Genomic DNA, 23,208 nt, shown 5'->3' on the forward strand with positions numbered 1-23,208 from the left:
CGGATTTCTGTCGGGCTAGGCAAGGCCAAACTCGGTACGGCTCGTACGGGATCCGAATTCATTGCGGTTGCGGACTGCACTTCGTTTATTTGAGATTAGAATAACGTTGTTTCGTTGCACTCTGCTGTTAATTCCCGTTCTCATTTACTTAGCCGTTTGATTAATAAATCGTTAATTATATTTATGGAATCCAGCACGTTCCCCCCTATAATCGTGACGTAGCCCGACAGAAATCCGCTGTCTAGTAATATGAGGGGCAACTGAAAATCGTTTATGTATAAACATTCTTAATTTAAGATGACAAGCGTAACAGCATACGTGAGAGTCAAACAGAGAAACTGTAAACAAAACGACCATCGGTTTTATTGCTTCGACTTCCGCTTATTATATAAAACATTGGGTTTTATTTTAATTCTTGACGGTGAAATTCACAATTGGTTGATTATAAACATGTCTATTCCACATTCGCGGAACCAAGTGAGCGCATAAAACAAATGCAGGTTTGTAATGTTAAAGTCGATGTAAATAAGCGTGCTACCCTTATGTTTCAACCGAGTTTTTCCTTTAACAAATTTTGTGTCTACCAAATTGGGTTGGTTGGGGTGTAATACTAATAATAAGTGTTGCCTTTAATTTAATCAATAAAATAAATTGACTTCATTAATTTTTTTGAACCACCTCTTAAGAAAATCTAAAAAATATGACTGGAATGATAAATCACAAGTACAAACTCATCATATTTTTTGCATTTTAGATAGGATTTATTCAGCAATATTTTTAAGGGTGACGTCATCAATTTTTTTAGGAGGGATGAACAAATACATTTTGAACAAAAGTTTACCATGCTTATAACTTTAAAATATTCCCAAGATTTCAAAGCATTCGGTTTTGTAATTCCTGATTAAATCGATAAAATAAATTCACGCATTCATTAATTTTTTTGAGTCACCCTGCATATGCAAATCCAAAAATATGAATGGAATGATAAATCACAAGTACAGACTCATCATATTTTGTACATTTTAGATACGATTTATTCGGCAAACTTTTGAGCTGACGTCATCAGTTTTTTGTAGAAGATAACCGAATATATTTTGACTAAAAATTTATTATGCTCTTTATAACCTTAAAACATCTGCAAGATTTCAAAGCATTCGGTTTTGTAGTTCCTGATTAAATAAATAAAATAAATTTACGCATTCATTAATTTTTTTGAGTCACCCTGTATATGCAAATCGAAAAAATTTGAATGGAATGATAAATCACAAGAAGAGACTCACCATATTTTGTACATCTAAGATAGGATTTATTCAGCAAAATTTTGTGGTGACGTCATAAATTTTTTAGGGGGGACGACCAAATACATTTTGATCAAAAATTTACCATGCTTATGATAATTTTAAAATATCTTCAAGATTTCGAAGCATTCGGTTTTGTAGTTCCTGAGTAAATCAGTAAAATAAATTTACGCTTTCATTTATTTTTTTGAACCACCCTGTATATGCAAATCCAAAAAATATGAATGGAGTGATAGATCACAAGTACAGACTGATCATATTTTGTACATTTTAGATATGATTTATTCGGCAAATTTTCGAGCTGACGTCATCAAGTTTTTGGAGGGGATAAGCAAATATATTTTGACTAAACATTTATTATGCTCTTTATAACCTTAAAACATCTGCAAGATGTCAGAGCATTCCGTTTTGTAGTTCCTGATTAAATCAATAAAATATATTTACGCATTCATTGATTTTTTTGAGTCACTCTGTATATGCAAATCCAAAAAATATGAATGGAGTGATAAATGACAAGTACAGACTCATCATATTTTGTACATTTTAGATATGATTTATTCGGCAAACTTTCGAGCTGACGTCATCAAGTTTTTGGAGGGGATAAGCAAATATATTTTGACTAAACATTTATTATGCTCTTTATGACCTTAAAACATCTGCAAGATTTCAGAGCATTCAGTTTTGTAGTTCCTGATTAAATCAATAAAATATATTTACGCATTCATTAATTTTTTTTGAGTCACCCTGTATATGCAAATCCAAAAAATATGAATGGAGTGATAAATTACAAGTAGACACTCATCATATTTTTACAGTTTAGATAGGATTTATTCGGCAAAATTTCGAGCTGACGTCATCAATTGTTTGGAGGGGATAAGCAAATATATTTTGACTAAACATTTATTATGCTCTTTATAACCTTAAAACATCTGCAAGATTTCAAAGCATTCGGTTTTGTAGTTCCTGAGTAAATCAGTAAAATAAATTTTGCGCATTCATTAATTTTTTTGAGTCACCCTGTATATGCAAATCCAAAAAATATGAATGGAGTGATAGATCACAAGTACAGACTCATCATATTTTGTACATTTTAGATATGATTTATTCCACAAACTTTTGAGTTGACGTCATCAAGTTTTTGGAGGGGATAAGCAAATATTTTTTGACTAAAGATTTATGATGCTCTTTATAGCCTTAAAAGATCTGCAACATTTCAAAGCATTCTGGTTAGCAGATTAAAAATTAAATTTCAAAATGTTGTTTTATAATTTTGATTTTTTTTCCAAAAATCTGGACGTTTCGGGTGAAAAGTCGATTCGGAGTTGTAAACTACATGTGTAGGACTATGTTATTTTATACAATTGAAAACCCATTTACTATGTACAATTTTGACGTGACGTCATCGCATTAGTGGTGGGGATGATTAGACAAATTTTGGTTAGCGTTTTACCATTTACATGATATTCTTAATATAAGTACAAAATTTCACAACAATCGGTCCAGTACTTTCGGAGATTATCTGTCTAATAAAAATCCGGGAAGTAAAAAGATTGAGATAAAGTTTTTTATTCTCTATAATTTTTGTATTTAATGTTTTGCTCTAAAATAATTAGGGGAGCCAATATTTTCAAGTTTCTGTTTTTACATGTAAAATCCCTATGTTCCATAAACAATTCGACACCCGGTTTATCTTTATTTTAACTTATAAGGGTTCTCATAAAAAATAATTTTCGTATACCTAATCAAATTTTATAATTTTTCGAAAAAGCTTTATTTTATTGCACTTCAGGAGCCAGGGAAGTTCTGTTGAAATAACCTTCGACCAATTTTTGTTATAAAAAGAGATGTACACGTATTCTGGCACAAATTGCTTATAGAGATGGCTGTAAAAATCTTTTCAATAATTTCAGAATCGTGACTTTTCCATGCATGTATAAACATCAGTGATTGATGTATGCAAGAAAACGTAATGCAATTTATAATGCATTAAATCATGCATATGCAACTAGACATAATAGTGTGAATTATTATAGCATAAAATTTTTCACTGTATAAAAATTTATTAATCACTAAATATTTTACAGTGTAGAAGAATACCTTTGTCATAAATTTTAAGTATATATCTTGTACATATATTTAACCCACAATTGACTGTTATTTGTTATGTATTTTCATTGTTGACGTATGTAAATTTGTGTATCCAGATATCGGCATGAATTATTATTATTATTATTATCATCAGTTTTTTGCATTGTTTGACAGTATATAGAACAATTTTGTGAATGGGGATTTTTGTGGCACCTGTAATTTATGCCGTTACTGATTCATTTCCCTGTTGTTACATCATAGGCGGTGTTTTTTCCCATCGCGGTATTCGTGCCAGGGCATCAGGTGAGTCGGGTCTCCATCATCCAAAGATTACTGCACGACGTGAAATTAAAAGGTGAGTAGCACAGGTGAGCGCGTAGTGAAACTACCTGAGCCTCACAAGGAGGGGATATGGGTCTCTGGAAATAAAAGATACGCTCGTTAACTCGCATCTTAACCAAGTTAAAACCACCGCAATCCCTGGCGCAACCCCGACCATCCACCTTTTCTTCGACCTCTATCTAGCACAAGAAGCCCAATTTATTCGTACGGTAGATAACTGTTGAGGTGAATGTCGCTTTCTTCGAATAACGTTCGTTTGCTACGGCCCCACTATCGCACACTATAGTTGGAAGGTAGGTTGGAAGCTTGGCGGAGGCCAACCATGGCTCATGGTGCAGACCGCTGACCGGCCGCAGACCCAACATTCACAAGAATTTTTTAGTGATGTGATCTAACGACGCTCGTGCTGTTCTAGCGGCGACTCGCCTTTCGACACTTTGAGTGATTTTTGTGTTGTGAAGTGACTGACTAGACGATGGTAGTGATAAGAAGACAAACAGTGTTTGTGCTGGTGGCGGTGGTGTTTGTGAACTGGACATGTGGGAATGAATGTCCCGATGGTACGCAAGCAGGAAATTGCATCTTGGCGAATGGACATAATGGTAGGTTTACAAGAAACTCATTTATGACGTACTGTTTGTAAACACAGCGTAAGCAGTTTGCCGCATGAGACCAACCTTCAAATGTCATACTTTTGTTTACGTTACTTCCTGATCCTGCTGCAAAAAGGATTAGTTATTTACGTCAAACTTCAAACGTAATATCTTTGAAAAAACAACCGATATGAGCTTAAGGAGAAATGTCGCTCTTATTTTCCGTGGTATTTGCAGTATCCACTTTCAAGATATGTATACAGTTATAATCACTTATTAATAATGACCTACATTCGCTGATTCATAATTTAGGTTGTAATGAAGTGTGCCTTATTCAAGAAGTAAGTTCATAGTCAAAGTAGTAAGCTTACGCTCTAAACCGAACCCGAAAACGAACTTCTCGACTATTATTATGATTAATGTAAAATTCCCCTACGCAATTTCATTCAGTGAAAGATCTCACACCAGAAGAATTCAGCAAATTACTTTTTCTTTTTTTTAATAACGAACTCTTTTTGTCGACGTCAATACTCTACGGGTTGACGAAATCATTTTCCGCTTTTCTGATTTCAATGAAACTTTTTTCTATCAAATCACAAATTAACAGCATCCTGTTCCGCTGCTTTTGCCTTCACATTTAACCGATGTTAAAATAATGATTTCGATTTAATTTATCGTTCTAGATTCGCGAATCAAATTTGTATCCACATTCGTGTCATACGTAATCCGCAATTCGTTTTTTCATGGCCTTACACTCAAGCCTGCGGGCAAATACTGGCCTGGCATTGAACTCAGCTCTTGTGACTAGGATTTTTCCCTAGAGGTTCTGGCGAGATCTAAGTTGTTGACACGGTTTATAAAAAAAGAAAATTATTCGTATGGCTTTTTGGTGTAATCTTTTAAACACGTCTGAGAGATTTCGTGGACGATAATCGTACTGGTCACTGGCCGCTGGAAGGTTTAAATACGTGTGTTTCATTTTAACTCTTGTCAGTATGACAGCATAGTACTTTGTGACAAATGTTTTCAATATATATAAGGTGTTTCGTTTCTAAACCTGTATACGAAAAAATATACACATTATATTTGCAGCAAACGAATGAAAAATATGTAAATATAATTTGTTTGACATGTTTTTGATATATCGTATCATGTAGATGGTTAAATCATAACTAAAATTTGACTAGTCATCCCCATCACCAGTGGGATGACGTCATCTCCAAAATTTATAATAATAAGTTTTTTTTTTAATTTAATAAAATAAGATATCAAAACTGTGTAACAATATGTTACAATTTAACTTTGAAACTGCAAAATCGAATGCTCGGTTACCGTAATCATGGGAAATCGTTAAGCAAAATTTATTCATTTATCCCCTCCCAAAACACTGATGACGTCATCTCAAAGTTTTACCGAATAAATCCTCTCTGAAATATGCAAAAATATAGTTTTTAGAATTACTTGTACAGGGGACTTCAAAAATTAATGATTAATTCAGGAATTGTACCACCGAATGCTTTGAAATCTTGCAGACGTTTTAAACTTACCGTAAGCATGGTAAATTTTTAATTAAATATATCTGTTCATCCCCTTCAAAAAATTGATAACGTCATCCTCTTTCATATAGATAAATCAAGGACGAGGGAAGTTCTGTCGAAATAAGTTTCGAACAATTTTTTCTTTCTTAGGTTTAATACATTTTCTTCATTTTTTTTTAATTTAGTTATTGCTAGCTGTTTACATGAAGGTTTTGCCAAATTTATGATAATGGCATCACTTATTAGAATATCAGCCACTAAACTATGTCACTTCTTACGTATACTATAAATTTAATGCAATTACTGTAGAACTGGATCTATAAAACCCAATGACATTAGAGGATGGAGGCGTCATGCTCGTAGTTTTATGTTAAATTTGCGTTGGAATAGAATCAGTCCTCGATCAAATGTCCACGAAAAACTACTGACCGTTAACCATTGTTACATTGTTATAACGGATTATTTTTTAATAATTAATTAAGTCTAACTACGGTAGTATTTGAAGTATGTTCCTGGCACTGTAATGTTACTGAACTGTATCCTACTGATTGTAATTTTTATATTTTTTTAATAGGTTGGCAACATATTGTCAAATTCACATTTACGACAACAAGTCAATAGCTGTCATTTTTCAAACACGTTGTGAACTGACATACATTAATTCTGCTGCCAACGTAGAAAAATAAGCATTTTACAATTAAGCTCCGCCCCTCGGCTTACGACGAATAAGAAAAATCATCAGAAGAAACTTAGAACATGGTCAAAATGGTAGATTTTTGCAAGAAATACATTCCTGATACAAATTTTCCAATTTAAACATGTGTTAAGTTTCATATTGTGAAAAGAAGTCTACACATATTAAAACAAAAAGGCAAAATATAAGCCCGCCCACCCGCCCTATCTCAATTGTGATGATTTTTCTTATTCGCCCTGAACCAAGAAGGCGGAGTTTAACTGCAAAATACTTGTTTCTTTACAAAAAATTAAAAACATGTTTTTGAGTATCGTGTTGTTCAAAGAATACTATGCACATTAAGAAAAAAGGGCAAAATATATACCCCGCCCACCCACCCCATCTCAATTATGATGATTTCTTTATCCGTAGAAACTCAAAATACGTTCAAAATGGTAAATTTTTGTAAAGAAATATGGATTTTGCAATTATGGGGAGCCTAATTGCAAAATCGATATTTCCTTATAAAAATTTTCCATTTTAAATATGTATTAGGTTTCATGTTGTGAAAAGAAGTCTACACATATTAAAACAAAAAGGCAAAATGTAAGCCCGCCCACCCGCCCTGTCTCAATTGTGATGATTTTTCTTATTCGCCCTGAACCAAGAGGGTGGAGCTTAACTGCAAAATACTTACTTCTTTACAAGACAACAAAACATGTTTTTGAGTATCGTGTTGTTCAAAGAATACTATGTAGAGACATTAATTCTGCTGCCAACAATTCACATGGCAATTTTTCGTAGAAAAATAAGCATTTTAGAATTAAGCTCCGCCCCTCGGCTTACGACGAATAAGGAAGATCATCAGAATTGAGATAGGGCGGGTGGGCGAGGTTTTTATTTTGCCTTTTTTTTTCGTAATATACATAGCCATCTTTTCACTAGAAGAAACTTAAAACATGGTCAAAATGGTAGATTTTTGCAAGAAAATACATTCCTGATATAAATTTTGCATTTTAAACATGTATCAAGTATCATATTGTGACAAGAAGTCTACACATATTAAAACAAAAAGGCAAAATATAAGCCCGCCCACCCGCCTTATCTCAATTGTGATTATTTTTCTTATTCACCCTAAACCAAGAGGGCGGAGTTTAACTGCAAAATACTTCTTTAGAAGAAATTAAAAACATGTTTTTGAGTATCGTGTTTAAAGAATACTATGCATATTAAGAAAAAAAGACAAAATATAAACCCCGCCCACCCACCCCTTCTCAATTATGATGATTTTTTTATTCTTAGAAACTTAAAACACGTTTCAAATGGTAAATTTTTGTAAGAAAATATGGATTTTGTATTTATAGTTAGCCTAATTGCAAAATCGATGTTTCCTTATAAACATTTTCCATTTTAAAAATGTATTAAGTTTCATGTTGTGAAAAGAAGTCCACACATACATATTAAAACAAAAAGGTAAAATGTAAGCCCACCCACCCACCCTCTCTCAATTGTGATGATTTTTCTTATTCGCTCTGAACCAAGGGGGCGGAGCTTAACTGCAAAATACTTATTTCTTTACAAAAACATGTTTTTGAGTATCGTGTTGTTCAAAAAATACTATGTATATTAAGAAAAGAAAGTCAAATTAGAAATCCCGCCCACCCACCCTCATTTTTGATGATTTTTTTTTATCCGTAAAAACTCAAAACACGTTTAAAATGGTAAATTTTTGTAAGGAAATATGGGTTTTGCAATTATGGGGAGCCTAATAATTGCAAAATCGATATTTCCTTATACAAATTTTCCATTTTAAACATGTATTAAGTTGCACGTTGTGAAAAGAAGTATACACATATTAAAACAGAAAGACAAAATGTAAGCCCCCCCACCCGCCCTGTCTCAATTGTGATGATTTTTCTTATTCGCCCTGAACCAAGAGGGCGGAGTTTAATTGCAAAATACTTATTTCTTTACAAAAAATTAAAAACATGTTTTTGAGTATCGTGTTGTTCAAAGAATGCTATGCATATTAAGACAACAAGGCAAAATACAAACACCACCCACCCGCCCTACCTCCATTGCGATGATTTTTTTTATTATTAGAAACTTAAAATGGTAAATTTTTGTAAGGAAATATGGATTTTACAACTAGGCTCCGCCCCTAGGTCTGCCAACGAATGAAAAAAAACTTTATTACTATTTAGATCAGGACAGCTGTAGGTGGGGCTTAATCCTTGGGTTAATTTTTTTCTGAATATACATAGTATTCTTTGAATAACACGATACTCAAATGGTATATTAAAGAACGAGTTTCATAAGGCAAATATTGAGCCACGAATCCAAGTTTATAGAACGAGCGGCGAAGCCGCGAGTTATATAAAGGATGAGTGCCTCAATGGCCTTATGAACGAGTTATTTATACTATTTTTTCTATCGCACACGTTTTTTCCCAAAATTTAATTGAAATTTGAATTTTTTTTAATCTGGGGACTTTTGTCGTGGTTGGTGATGGGTTGGTCTGACACTAACCACGAAATATTTGAGGTTCGAATTTTCACAACAACAATTGTAATTCGAATCAATTCGAGTTTTTGTAATTTAAAATTGGTTAAAATGTCTTGCGAAGAAGTTACGCGTCCGGAAACGTGGGAAATTTTAAGATTAGATTTGCCACTGACATTCATCTGACATTTCTCGTCATTGCTACCAATCTTACCGATCTAAATTACACCAGATCTATTAAAGAACGCCTTTCCGCTATTAACGAACTGCTGTGACGTCATTTGCGTGCGTTAATAGCTCTATTAGAAAACCAAAAAACGTGGGCGGTAGAAAAACATATTTTTAATTTCTTGTAGAGAAATAAGGACTTTGCAGTTAAGCTTCGCCCCCTTGGCTCACGACGAATAAAAAAATCATCATAATTGAGACAGGGCGGGTGGGCGGGGCTTATATTTTGCATCTTTTTTTTCTTAATATACGTAACCATCTTTTCACAACAAAAAACTTAAAACATATAGGGTGGGAGCCTAATTACAAAATCAATATTTCCTTATACAAATTTTCCATTTTAAACATGTTTTACGTTTCATGTTGTGAAAAGAAGTCTACACATACTACAACAAAAAGACAAAATGTAAGCCCGCCCACCCGCCCTATCTCAATTGTGATGATTTTTTTTATTGGCCGTGAACCAAGGGGGCTTAACTGCAAAATACTTATTTCTTTACAAGGAAAACATGTTTTTGAGTATCGTATTGTTCAAGCAATACTATGTGTATTAAGAAAAAACAGGCAAAATATAAACACCGCCCACCCACCCTATCTCCATTGCGATGATCTTTTTTATTATTAGAAACTTAAAATGGTAAATTTTTGTAAGGAAACATGAACTTTGCAATTAGGCTCTGCCCCTAGGTCTACCAACGAATGAAAACTGGATTATTATTTAGATCAGGGCAGGTATGGGTGGGGCCTAATTTTTATCTTAATATACGTAGTATTCTTTGAACAACACGATACTCAAAAACATTTTTTTTATTTCTCGTAGAGAAATAAGCATTTTGCAGTTGAGCTCCGCCACCTTGGCTCATGACGAATAAAAAAAATCACCACAATTGGGATAGGGCAGGTGGGCGGGGCTCCATTTTGTCTTTTTTCTTAATATGTGTAGACTTATTTCGAAACAAGAAGAAACTTAAAACATGTCTAAAATGGTAAATTTTTGTAGCAATCAACTTAAATCCTCCACTTTTCTTCTACAACCCCAAAAAATACTATGTATATTAAGAAAAAAAGGCAAAATATAAAGCCCTCCCACCCACCCTCGATTGTGATGATTTTTTTTATCAGTAGAAACTCAAAACACGTTTAAAATGGTAAATTTTTGTAAGGAAGTATGGATTTTGCAATTATAGGGAGCCTAATTGCAAAATCGATATTTCCTTATACAAATTTTCCATTTTAAACATGTATTAAGTTGCGTGTTGTGAAAAGAAGTCCACACATACATATTAAAACAAAAAGGCAAAATGTAAGCCCGCCCACCCACCCTCTCTCAAATGTGATGAATTTTCTTATTCGCCTTGAACTAAGAGGGCGGAGCTTAACTGTAAAATACTTATTTCTTTACAAGAAATTAAAAACATGTTTTTGAGTATCGTGTTGTTCAAAGAATACTATGCATATTAAGAAAAAAGGGCAAAATATAAACCCCGTCCACCCACCCCATTTCAATTGTGATGATTTTTTTATCCGCAGAAATTCAAAATACGTTTAAAATGGTAAATTTTTGTACGGAAATAAGGATTTTCCAATTATGCGGAGCCTAATTGCAAAATCGATATTTCCTTATACAAATTTTCCATTTTAAAAATGTATTAAGTTTCATGTTGTAAAATGAAGTCTACACATATTAAAACAAAAAGGCAAAATATAAGCCCGCCCACCCGCCCTATCTCAATTGTGATGATTTTTCTTATTCGCCCGGAACCAAGAGGGCGGAGTTTAACTGCAAAATACAGTTTGGAACACGAAATTTCAAACAACCTGTCAATCATAATGACAATAAGGTATAAGACTACAATGTTTTTAAATGTCAGAAAGTTGGTTGTCGTTTGAAATTCCGTGTCCCTAACCGTACTTATTTCTTTACAAAAAATTAAACACATGTTTTTGAGTATCGTGTTGTTCAAAGAATGCTATGCATATTAAGACAAAAAGGCAAAATATAAACCCCGCCCACCCGCCCTACCTCCATTGCGATGATTTTTTTTATTATTAGAAACTTAAAATGGTACATTCTTGTAAGGAAATATGGATTTTGCAACTAGGCTCTGCCCCTAGGTCTGCCAACGAATGAAAACTTTATTACTATCAGGACAGTTATGGGTGGGGCTTAATCCTTGGGTTAATTTTTTTCTTAATATACATAGTATTCTTTGAATAACACGATACTCAAAAACATATTTTTAATTTCTCGTAGGGAAATAAGGACTTTGCAGTTAAGCTTCGCCTCCTTGGCTCACGACGAATAAAAAAATCATCATAATTCAGACAGGGCGGGTGGGCGGGGTTATATTTTGCATCTTTTTTTCTTAATGTACGTAACCATCTTTTCACAACAAAAAACTTAAAACATATAGGGTGGGAGCCTAATTACAAAATCAATATTTCCTTATACAAATTTTCCATTTTAAACATGTTTTAAGTTTCATGTTGTGAAAAGAAGTCTACACATACTACAACAAAAAGACAAAATGTAAGCCCGCTCACCCGCCCTATCTCAATTGTGATGATTTTTTTATTGGCAAAATACTTATTTCTTTACAAGGAAAACATGTTTTTGAGCATCGTATTGTTCAAGCAATACTATGTGTATTAAGAAAAAAAAGGCAAAATATAAACCCCGCCCACCCACCCCATCTCAATTGCGATAATCTTTTTTATTCTTAGAAACTTAAAACACGTTTAAAATGGTAGATTTTTCTAAGAAAACATGGATTTTACAATTAGGCTCCGCCCCTAGGTCTACCAACGAACGAAAACTTGATTACTATTTAGATCAGGGCAGGTATGGGTGGGGCGTAATTTTTATCTTAATATACGTAGTGTTCTTTGAACATATAGGGTGGAAGCCTATTTACAATTACTTTGCAATTAGGCTCCGCCCCTAGGTCTACCAACGAATGAAAACTTGATTATTATTTAGATCAGGGCAGGTATGGGTGGGCCTAATTTTTATCTTAATATACGTAGTATTCTTTGAACAACACGATATTCAAAAACATTTTTTTTTATTTCTCGTAGAGAAATAAGGATTTTGCAGTTAAGCTTCGCCCTCTTGGCTCACGATGAATAAAAAAAATGACCACAATTGATATAGGGCGGGTGGGCGGGGCTCCATTTTGTCATTTTTTCTTAATATGTGTAGACTTATTTCGACAACAAGAAACTTAGAATATGTCAAAAATGGTAAATTTTTGTACAACCCCTTTAAATACGGCAATTTCACTGACAGAGCCTGACTCAGATGCTTCCCTAATGTCACTACCTGATGATGACATTTATAATCAAGATGACAAACTAATAAATAATTGCTTTGTTTTATTGTAGTTCAACTTTATGTGTTCTTTTTGTAGTGTTCACTTTTCTCAATCCTTGTTCTCGGTTTTGTTTACTATTTCGGATTCGTAGAAAAAATGTTGTTCACACAACGTAAGTAAAAGACAAAACTAGGTGACCTTCTGTAGTTATTTAACATTGATTATACTTAAACGTTAACTAACGTAACTGCGTTATATAAACAGTTAGATTATTTTAAACGAAACGTTTTAAATTTAAAACACTTGATCTGACTAAACGGCACTTTTGTAGCTTGTTTGTCTAAATAAAATATTATACAACTTAGGTCATCTATTAAAGCGTAATTTTTACGTTACGTTCTGTGTGAAACAGTCTTTACAGTGCGAGTATAATTCATTATATTAGATATTCATTCACAAGCCAGAAATTTAAACACCATTTTTCTTTTACATTTCTTCCCACACGAATGTAACAATTACATCACTTTAAGCGAGCATTTATCTTTTGTATCTTGTAACCTTATTACGTAAACAATTTATACCTTAATAAAATTTCATATAAATTGAGACGTCCAAGCAAATTAGGCAAGCACTTATCGCAATTATCTAGCGAAATTACTTCAAAATTACCACCTCGAACATACCTAGGTAATATTTTTTGCGTCAGGGAAAGGCCGAAGTGAGTTTTCGCAATTGCTTTCCTTGTGCTAGTCCCTGAAATAAATGAACTCATCTTCAGTAGCAACGCGGCAACTGTGGTTGAGCAAACAAATTTTCAACAATAGTCGTTTTTTGTGGCAATTTTTGACGTCGTGATTGTCGATAGAAAATTACGGGTTTACATTCAACATCGAAGAAGAATACAACTGATCACGAATCGAGTCAACCTTGACGTTAAATCACGACTGGATTTTTAAAGACTTCCCGAAGATCTCTTGAACCGCCAAGAAAAAAATTCAATTAAAACGCCTCCAGCAATTACTTAACGATTGATTAGGCAACGCTATTTTAAGGTCAGAACACGCACAGACAACCGTCTTCTGACGTGATTGTTGATTCATTCTATGTCTTCTGTTTTTTTTTCACCTAGTATTTTAAGGAAATGATGACTTCACACACTTCTATAGATAGTGATCAAAATTTTAGGTTTGTAAAGAAATTCGTATTGATAAGGAATACAATTAAACGTTTGTTTTTAGTTGTTTTTGTTTGCAAGATATAAACTAAAAGAAACTGAGAAAGATAGTATTCTTTTCTACCAGCATTCACTAATCATTACATGGAGGCGATAAGACGACAAATTACTGGAATAAATTTTCACTGTTGAACTGAAAGTATAATTAACAAGCACCACCAGTATTTTAGTCGTATAGATATATTTGATTCAACACAAAGCAAGATTTTCTTTGTGTTGGTGGAATTCTCGTAAATATGTTAATTAATAAATTTTCTAATTTTTCGAAGAAGCTATGTTTATTCGATTGCGCTTCAGGGACGAGGGAAGTTCTCTTTAAATAACCTTCGACTAATTTTTTCCCAGCAGAACGTCGTTCTGTTTAATTTATTTACAATTTGTTTTTGCTACAACCATTATATTGTTACGAAAGAAACTCATACGACGCCCATGAGTTCTAGTATGTACGGCGATGATGATTCATCGTGCGGTGTCAGAATGGCCGAGTAGCGATCGCAAAAGAAAGGCCGGGAAGCAGAAGTCGCGATGGATTCCAGAAAGACCTCGATCACGAAAGCTCTAGAAGGAGAGTATGCGTTTAAATCGAAGCCAGCTGCGGGAACGAGGATTATTTATTCAAATCGAGTCAAACGAGTATCGAATAAACCCAGTCAAGTTGCGCCGGAATTATTCTATACGTAATCGCTGTTAGTTGTGGTGTAAATCCGCAAAAAGTATCCACATAATTTCATTTTTTATAAGAAAGATCCTTTAATTAAACCATAACCTTTAATAAAATCGACAAAAAATTACATCCATAGAAATTCCAACTCTGAATCTTTACTCAAACGTAAGTAAAAATTTAAACTTTTTCGTTCTTCATTTTTGATTTTTCAATTTTACAATTTTTACTATTTTTGTTATTCGAAAAGCTAAAAAATCGTAAAATTCAAAAATCGAAAAATTGAAAAAAATGAAAAATTGCAAATAGAAAAACTGAAGAAACGGACAATCGAAACATTGAAAAACTAAAAATGTAAGAACTTGAAAATTGAGAAAAATTAATTAATCGAAAATTTGGAAAGAAGGAAAAACGAATCGAGTTGAAAAACTGGAAAACGTAAAAATTGTAAAATGCAAAAAATAAAGTCGAAAAACTGTAACATTCAAACATCGAAATATTGAAAAAAGAGTTAAACATTGAGTTTTAAAATCCAATAATTTCAGATTACAAAAATTCTCAAATCGTAAAATTGAAAAAGTGAAAAATTGTGTATAAATGTTATTAAATCAGAAAAAGGGGTATTAAATTATGCCAAAAAAATAAAAATGAAGATATCTGGAATTATAATATTTTATCTAAAAATTGAAAGATCGAAAAATTGCAAATCGAGAAACTGAGGTCCCAAATATTGTAAATCGAAAAATAAAGAATCCAAAACTGAAAGTTTTCACATTAAAAAAAAAAAGAAATATTATAAAATCAGAATTGAAATTTCGTGAAATTGCAAATGGAAATATTGCAAAATAGAAAAAGCGAAAGATCCAAAAGTTGGAAAATCGAAAAACTGAAAAATTAAAAAATGAAAACTCGCAGAGATGCAACTAAAAATGATAAAATTGAAGAAACAAAAAAAAAATAAAAAGTAGACAAATTGTAAATCAGAAAAATTGAAGACGAAAAATTGAAAAAATAAAAATTGGAAAAACAAAAATTGGAAAAACAAAAAATTATAAAATTAGAACATTAAGAAATCGAAAATTTGTAAAAATACATACAACAAAAAACCGAAACGAAACATGGCAAATCGAAAGTTTGATAAATAAAAATTGCAAAAACAAAAAATAATAAAATCAAAACAATGAAAATTTGAATATGTAATTGAAAAAATAAAGAAAAAACCGAAACGAAAAATTGCAAATCAAAAAATTGAGAATTGAAAATACAAATTGAAAAATTGCAAAATCTAAAAATCGAAAAATTGTAAAAATAAAGAAAATATAAAGCCGAAATGAAAATTGCAAACCGAAAATTTGAGAAAATGAAATACTGAAGAATCGAAAAACTGAAAAATTAAAAATCGTAAAATGGAAAATGTGATTTTTTTTTAAATTACTGCATTTTTATTTATAAATAAATAAATAAATTTTTAAAATGAAAACTACAATTGAAGCAATGAAAAATTGAAAAATGATGAAACTGAAAAGTCTAATATTGAAAAAACGAAAAATTCAAAAATCTCAAATTGAAAAATTGAATAATCCAAAAATTGATAAAATAATGAAAATAAAAGCCCAAACGAAAAATTGTAGAATTGAAAATTCATGAAATTTCAAATCGAAATATTACAAAATCTAAAGAGTGAAACATCCAAAAGTTGAAAAATCGAAAATCTGAAAAATTAAAAATGAAAACTCGAAGATTGCATGTAAAATTAAACAAACCAAAAAAAAAAGAAAAATTGAAAAATTACTAATCGGAAAAATTAAAAAAATTGGAATTGGAAATTCAAAAAATTATAAAATCGGTATCTTGCAGAACCGAAAATTTGTAAAAATAAAGAAAATAAAAAACTGAAGTGAACCATGGCAAATCGAAAATTTGAAGAAAAGAAAAATTCAAAAGTTGGAAAATTGAAAAAATAAAAAATTTAAACTTGAAAATCCGAAAAATTGCAAATCGAAGAATTGAAGGAATAAAAAAATGAAAAATTGAAAAATTGTTAATCGGAAAAATTGGAGAAACGAAAAACTGAAAATATTAGAATTGGAAAATCGGAACATTGAAAAATCGAAAATTTGTAAAAATAAAGAAAATATAAAACCGCAACGAATCACGGCAAATTGAAAGTTTGATAAAAAGAAAACTTACAGTGGCAAAAAATTTAAAAATAAAAATTGAAGAAACAAAAAAATGAAAAATCGAAAATCAAAAAATTGAAGAAACGAAGAATTAAACAAAAAATTATAAAATCAAGGCATTGATAAATTGATTAATTGAAAAAATATAGAAAAAAACTGAAACGAAAAATTGCGAATTGAAAAATTGAAGAAACGATCAACTGAAAAAATTAGAATTAGAAAAGCAAAAAATTATAAAATCGGAATATTGAAAAATCGAAAATTTGTAGGAACGAAGAAAATAAAAAACCGAAACGAATTATGTCAAATCGAAAGTTTGATGGAAAGGAAAATTATAGGGTCGTAAAAAATTAAAAACGGAAGAAATAAAAAAAATATGAAAAATTGAAAGCCGCAAACTAAAAAATTGGAGAAACGAAAAATTGGAAAAATAAAAAATTATAAAATCAAAACTTTGAAAAATCGAATTTTGAAAAAGTAAAGAAAAAACCAAAACGAAAAATTGCAAAATTAAAAATTGAAAACTTCAACACCTCAAATCGAAAAATAGCAAAATGTAAAAATTGAAAAATTAAAAATGAAGATATCTGGAATTATAATATTTTATCTAAAAATTGAAAGAACGAAAACATTGAAAATCTAAAAATGGAGAATGAAAAATCGGAGAAATTAATGAATTGAAAAATTGAAAAGTCGAAAAACTGTATCATTTCAAGATCGAAAAATTGCAAATCGAGAAACTGAGGTCCCAAATATTGTAAATCGAAAAATAAAGAATCCAAAACTAAAGTTTTCACATTAAAAAAAAGAAATATTATAAAATCAGAACATTGAAAAACCGAAAAATTGAAAAAATGAAGAAAATAAAAAACCGAAACCAAAAATTGAAGGCATGAAAAATTGAAAAATCAAAAATTGAAATTTCGTGAAATTGCAAATGGAAAATTAAAAAATGAAAATTCGCAGAGATGCAACTCTAAAAATGATAAAATTGAAGAAACAAAAAAAAATAGACAAATTGTAAATCAGAAAAATTGAAGACGAAAAATTGAAAAAATAAAAATTGGAAAAACAAAAATCAGAAAAACAAAAAATTATAAAATTAGAACATTGAGAAATCGAAAATTTGTAAAAATACATACCACAAAAAACCGAAACGAAACATGGCAAATCGAAAGTTTGATAAATAAAAAATTGCAAAACAAAAAATAATAAAATCAAAACAATGAAAATTTGAATATGTAATTGAAAAAATAAAGAAAAAACCGAAACGAAAAACTGCAAATCAAAAAATTGAAAATTGAAAACTCAAATTGAAAAATTGCAAAATCTAAAAATCGAAAAATTGTAAAAATAAAGAAAATATAAAGCCGAAATGAAAATTGCAAACCGAAAATTTGAGAAAATGAAATACTGAAGAATCGAAAAATTGAAAAATTAAAAATCGTGAAATGGAAAATGTGATTTTTTTTTAAATTACTGCATTTTTATTTATAAATAAATAAATAAATAAATTTTTAAAATAAAACTACAATTGAAGCAATGAAAAATTGAAAAATGATGAAACTGAAAAGTCTAATATTGAAAAAACGAAACATTAAAAAATCTCAAATTGAAAAATTGAATAATCCAAAAATTGATAAATCTCACATTGAAAAAGGAAAAATTACACAGTCAGAACATTGAAAAACCGAAAAATTGATAAAATAAAGAAAATAAAAGCCCAAACGAAAAATTGTAGAATTGAAAATTCATGAAATTTCAAATCGAAATATTACAAAATCTAAAGAGTGAAACATCCAAAAGTTGAAAAATCGAAAATCTGAAAAATTAAAAAATGAAAACTCGAAGATTGCATGTAAAATTAAACAAACCAAAAAAAAAGAAAAATTGAAAAATTACTAATCGGAAAAATTAAAAAAATTGGAATTGAAAATGCAAAAAATTATAAAATCGGTATCTTGCAGAACCGAAAATTTGTAAAAATAAAGAAAATAAAAAACTTAAGTGAACCATGGCAAATCGAAAATTTGAAGAAAAGTTGGAAAATCGAAAAACTAAAAAATTTAAACTTGAAAATCCCAAAAATTGCAAATCGAAGAACTGAAGGAATAAAAAAATGAAAAATTGAAAAATTGTTAATCGGAAAAATTGGAGAAACGAAAAACTGAAAATATTAGAATTGGAAAATCGGAACATTGAAAAATCGAAAATTTGTAAAAATAAAGAAAATATAAAACCGCAACGAAAAATTTAAAAATAAAAACTGAAGAAACAAAAAAAATGAAAAATCGAAAATCAAAAAATTGAAGAAACGAAGAATTAAACAAAAAATTATAAAATCAAGGCACTGATAAAATGAATAATTGAAAAAATATAGAAAAAAACTGAAACGAAAAATTGCGAATTGGAAAATTGAAGAAACGATCAACTGAAAAAATTAGAATTAGAAAAGCAAAAAATTATAAAATCGGAATATTGAAAAATCGAAAATTTGTAAGAACGACGAAAATAAAAAACCGAAACGAATTATGTCAAATCGAAAGTTTGATGGAAAGGAAAATTATAGGGTCGTAAAAAATTAAAAATGGAAGAAATAAAAAAAATATGAAAAATTGAAAGTCGCAAATTAAAAAATTGGAGAAACGAAAAATTAGAAAAATAAAAAATTATGAAATCAAAACTTTGAAAAATCGAATTTTGAAAAAGTAAAGAAAAAACCGAAACGAAAAATTGCAAAATTAAAAATTGAAAACTCCCACACCTCAAATCGAAAAATAGCAAAATCCAAAAATTGCAGATCGAACAACTAAATAATAAAAAAAATGAAGTGAAAAATTCAAGTCAAAAAAATTGCTACCGGTTTTTACTTTATAGAGGCTATCAGAAAAGAAAAATCGCGTTTTTTTATAATCTTTCAAAGAAGTGGGATTAGTTGGGCTGAATTCAAGGGCGGGGGAAGTTGTGTCGAAATAACCTTCGACCAATTTTTTTAATAATGCACTGTATATTTCCTTATTATTTTGGGAGAATTTTGTTCTCTTTTCGGATTTTCAGATTTTTAACTAGTAGCTGATGCGATATTGTTGTCCTTTAGTTGAAAAGTGATTAAGACAAACATTTATTTTAAAAACAAAATTTAACTGTATTCCAAAAGATCTTGAAACTACGAGTGCTTTATTATAATGTTGTGAGATTTGATATTAAATTTAAGTCAAATACTTATTGAAAAATTTATATTAAAAAAAAATCAAAATATTGTGTTCTACTGTTTCCTCTAGTTATAAATGTTGAAAATTATCATAACCTTGTAATCAAGTGTGTCTCCTGAATAATACACATGCAGGTGTTAATGATTTTATGCACAATTCTAGGTAAAAATCACTAACTGGTCTTGTTATTATTAATTAATTTTCAAATATACTTCCTCAGTATTTTTTTAATTGGGACAGGTTCAGCATTTGATATTTTATTATGTGTTAATTAAGGTTAACTGCTCTAGATTATAAAGTGATAATGTATCAAAAAACAATTTATTTTAAATAGTTGGACCACTTATTCAGCTAAGGTAATTTTTCAGTAACAAAAATTAATTTTAGTTTTTTTTTTCCAACTAATCTTTAGAATGTCACTTCCAATTTTAGAATCTCTTAGAATGTACTCGAAAATTCTGGTATTCCCCTTCTAAAATATTATGTCTTGAATTTTCCGGAAATGTCGTCAATATTAAGTCTTGTTTGGTACGACTCCGCTGACGAAATATAATCAGTTGAAAATCTTTTTTATTTTGTCTACACTTTCCTCGGAATTTCGAAGTACATAAGTCATCGATACTCCGCATTATAATGGACCATGGATATCATCGACTTAATGGAAATAAACCCTATAACACTGAGTTTAATTTGGAAATAACATTTTATCTGAGTTTATATTTTAATTTAGAATATAAAAGAAAACTAAAATATTAAGAAATAAATGGTTGAGTTTTACCCATGTCGATTTTTAATCACCGATCAACGTAACAATAAGTTTGTTTTTAATTTTATAAAATAAGATAATCTTGCACTTGTAGTGTATGAATCAGTGTTGAGTTTTTCCCCTAAACATCCAGATTTTTGAAAAAAAATCTAAATGGTGTAACAGTATTTTGCAATTTAACTTTGAAACTGGGACACCGAATGCTCTGAAATCTTGCAGTGATGTAAAAAAAGTTTGAAGTTTGAACTTAGTGTTTTATTGAAGCATTAAATATATTGTTTTAGAGAAGAGATGCAGATTCAATCCTTTCAATCCCACGGATGACTCGATTACAAATAAAAACTATGTTGAACGCCCGATATAATAATAAATAACATAATAACTCTTGGCAAGTGAGGTTTGTTACAGTATACAGTACAGTTATAACATGACTTCTGGAGTCGCAAATAATAATTACTCCAGACTAAAGAAATATATCAATTTGCTACCTACTTATCAACTTTTGTGGGGCACGGGGTCGGCACCTATGACGATCAATTACTCTAAACTATAAAACTTCGAGTTCTGGTGTTTTCACGATTTTTTATTTTTGCTCAAAAATCTAGATGCGCTCCTTGAAACATAAACATGAATAAACACAAACGTTTAATGTTTGATTGTTTCATCATTTTTTCGCCAGTTGAGTCATCTCCAAAAGAATTTTGAATAACGGAAATTCCATAAAATATTCGCGCAAATGAGGATAGTCACCCACTGAATAAACCTGCAAAAGAAATAATTTTTGAGGATGCGAACGTACGCGGAGATTTGTGCGGTGGGTCAACCGAGTAACCCGCATAAGACTCGGCGAACACTCAAGATTAATTACATACATTATTAACTTAATTATTGTGCTAATTTATTTTCCAGCTGGTAATTTTATCACAAATAACGTACCTGCAAAACGATGTTAGTAGATCAACTAGCGATTATGTAAATAGTGTTCCCTACCGACTCACTATTGAAGTCATCGGTTTCTCATAAATTATAAATTAACCACGATATTTACAATAGTTCTTAGTAAGTATATTAAAACGCGGGTAAAAGTCCGATCTTTATTAGCTATATCAAAAACAGTCTATACTTTCTTCCATGCCTTAAGTGATTGTAACTGAACTTCTTACTTTCGAGCTTTTCTAGGTCAAATATATCATTGGCAGTTAGACAGCCATTAACAATTTAATTTGCAACATTTTTATGGAAGCGTGTAAAAGCGAAATATTAATTTTAGTGTATTTTTCAAATTGTGAATTATATTCTGCATTTGTGATTGTGGAGATACTAAGAAAAGTATTTTGAGACATTAAAATTAAGTCTCATTTAGAATGTGTTAATGTGACACATCACTTCAGTGAAATTTATCTAGAAAGTATATAGGTAGAAGTTTACAATAGAGAAATGTTCATGTTGTTGAATGTTAATGACCTTTTGAAGGTTACTGTCTGTAATTGACCGTCGATAATAAAATAATGCTACTTACTAATGTTTGTAATTCCACTAGGTGTACCATACAGTGTTTTATTACTGATATATTCACTCTCTAAACTGAAAAAAAGTATATATAATTAAAAATCAAAAAAGCAGTTTACTTACGATGAAGGGAATATCTTGTCTCATAAATGTGCGCATAATTATTTACCCAACAATGATCATTTAAACAGCAACACAACTTGGTGGTGTAAGAAGCAATTTAACAATCAAATATAGGTCAAAATAAACAATGGTAGGTTCGTGTTCATTGTTGGCTGCAGCCGACATCACCTAAAACTTTCACTGCTATATATGATAATTTGCATATTTCATTATATTATTTGTTTTAGAGGAACTACGGTGTGAGAGAATACTAAATGTAGATCGTCGAGATAAACGGCAATTAAATGAAACATTGATGTTAGAATTTCATCTAATTTATGATGTGACATGTATAAACTTATAGATGCATTCGTTGTTAGTAGCAAATATACTTTAGTTGACTTATTTTTCTTCTATAAGATTTAAAATTTCTAATCTAAAATTTCAAATAATAAAAGTGGAAGAGCTATGTGTATAAGCGAAATAAATATCTTTATTAAGTTTTATTATTTTCATCACTTTGAAAACATAGAAAATTATCTATTAATTAATTGGTTTATTGGTTAAATAATAATCGTTTCTGTTTAGAGACCTTATATTCGTCACTGGTTTGAAAACGAACATAAAATCATAATTATTTGTACTAGTCCAAAAAATACTTTGTAAGTTTGGAATCAAACAAAATGCCTAAATCTTTTAAGTACCTAATCAACGCGTTTTAAAATTGCAGTTCTGATGGTATAGTTATTGATTAAGACAAAGTTTCTGTTTGAAAAGATCATTACATGACATTTATCTAAATTAACAGGAAGGCTATTACAAGCACTCCAGTTATAAAATTAATCAATATCTTTTTGAAGTAAATAGCAGTCATAATTAGAAGATGAGCCTAAACGTTTTTAGATCATCAGCAAGAAATAACACTTCAGAACCGATTCTTTTTACTATATCATTAATAAATATGGCAA

General features: G+C 30.4%; 1 protein-coding gene across 4 annotated transcripts in view; it reads left to right on the plus strand.

The window, feature by feature from the left end:
* Positions 1–3,801: 3,801 nt before the first annotated feature.
* The window catches only part of LOC135136262 (putative epidermal cell surface receptor), a 45,838-nt gene continuing 26,431 nt past the window's right edge, over positions 3,802–23,208 (plus strand). The window contains exon 1 of one of the 4 annotated variants that reach the window (XM_064065466.1): positions 3,802–4,330. In XM_064065466.1, the coding sequence (XP_063921536.1) occupies positions 4,204–4,330 (127 nt within the window). In that variant the 5' untranslated portion in view covers positions 3,802–4,203. The remainder of the gene's footprint in view (positions 4,331–23,208) is intronic. The other 3 variants (XM_064065464.1, XM_064065465.1, XM_064065467.1) reach the window with 3 other exon arrangements.

The sequence above is a fragment of the Zophobas morio genome, unplaced genomic scaffold, assembly GCF_036711695.1.
Source record: "Zophobas morio isolate AGI-343-1 ecotype UQ-CSIRO unplaced genomic scaffold, CSIRO_AGI_Zmor_V1 ptg000026l, whole genome shotgun sequence".
Taxonomy (NCBI): Eukaryota; Metazoa; Arthropoda; class Insecta; order Coleoptera; family Tenebrionidae; genus Zophobas; species Zophobas morio.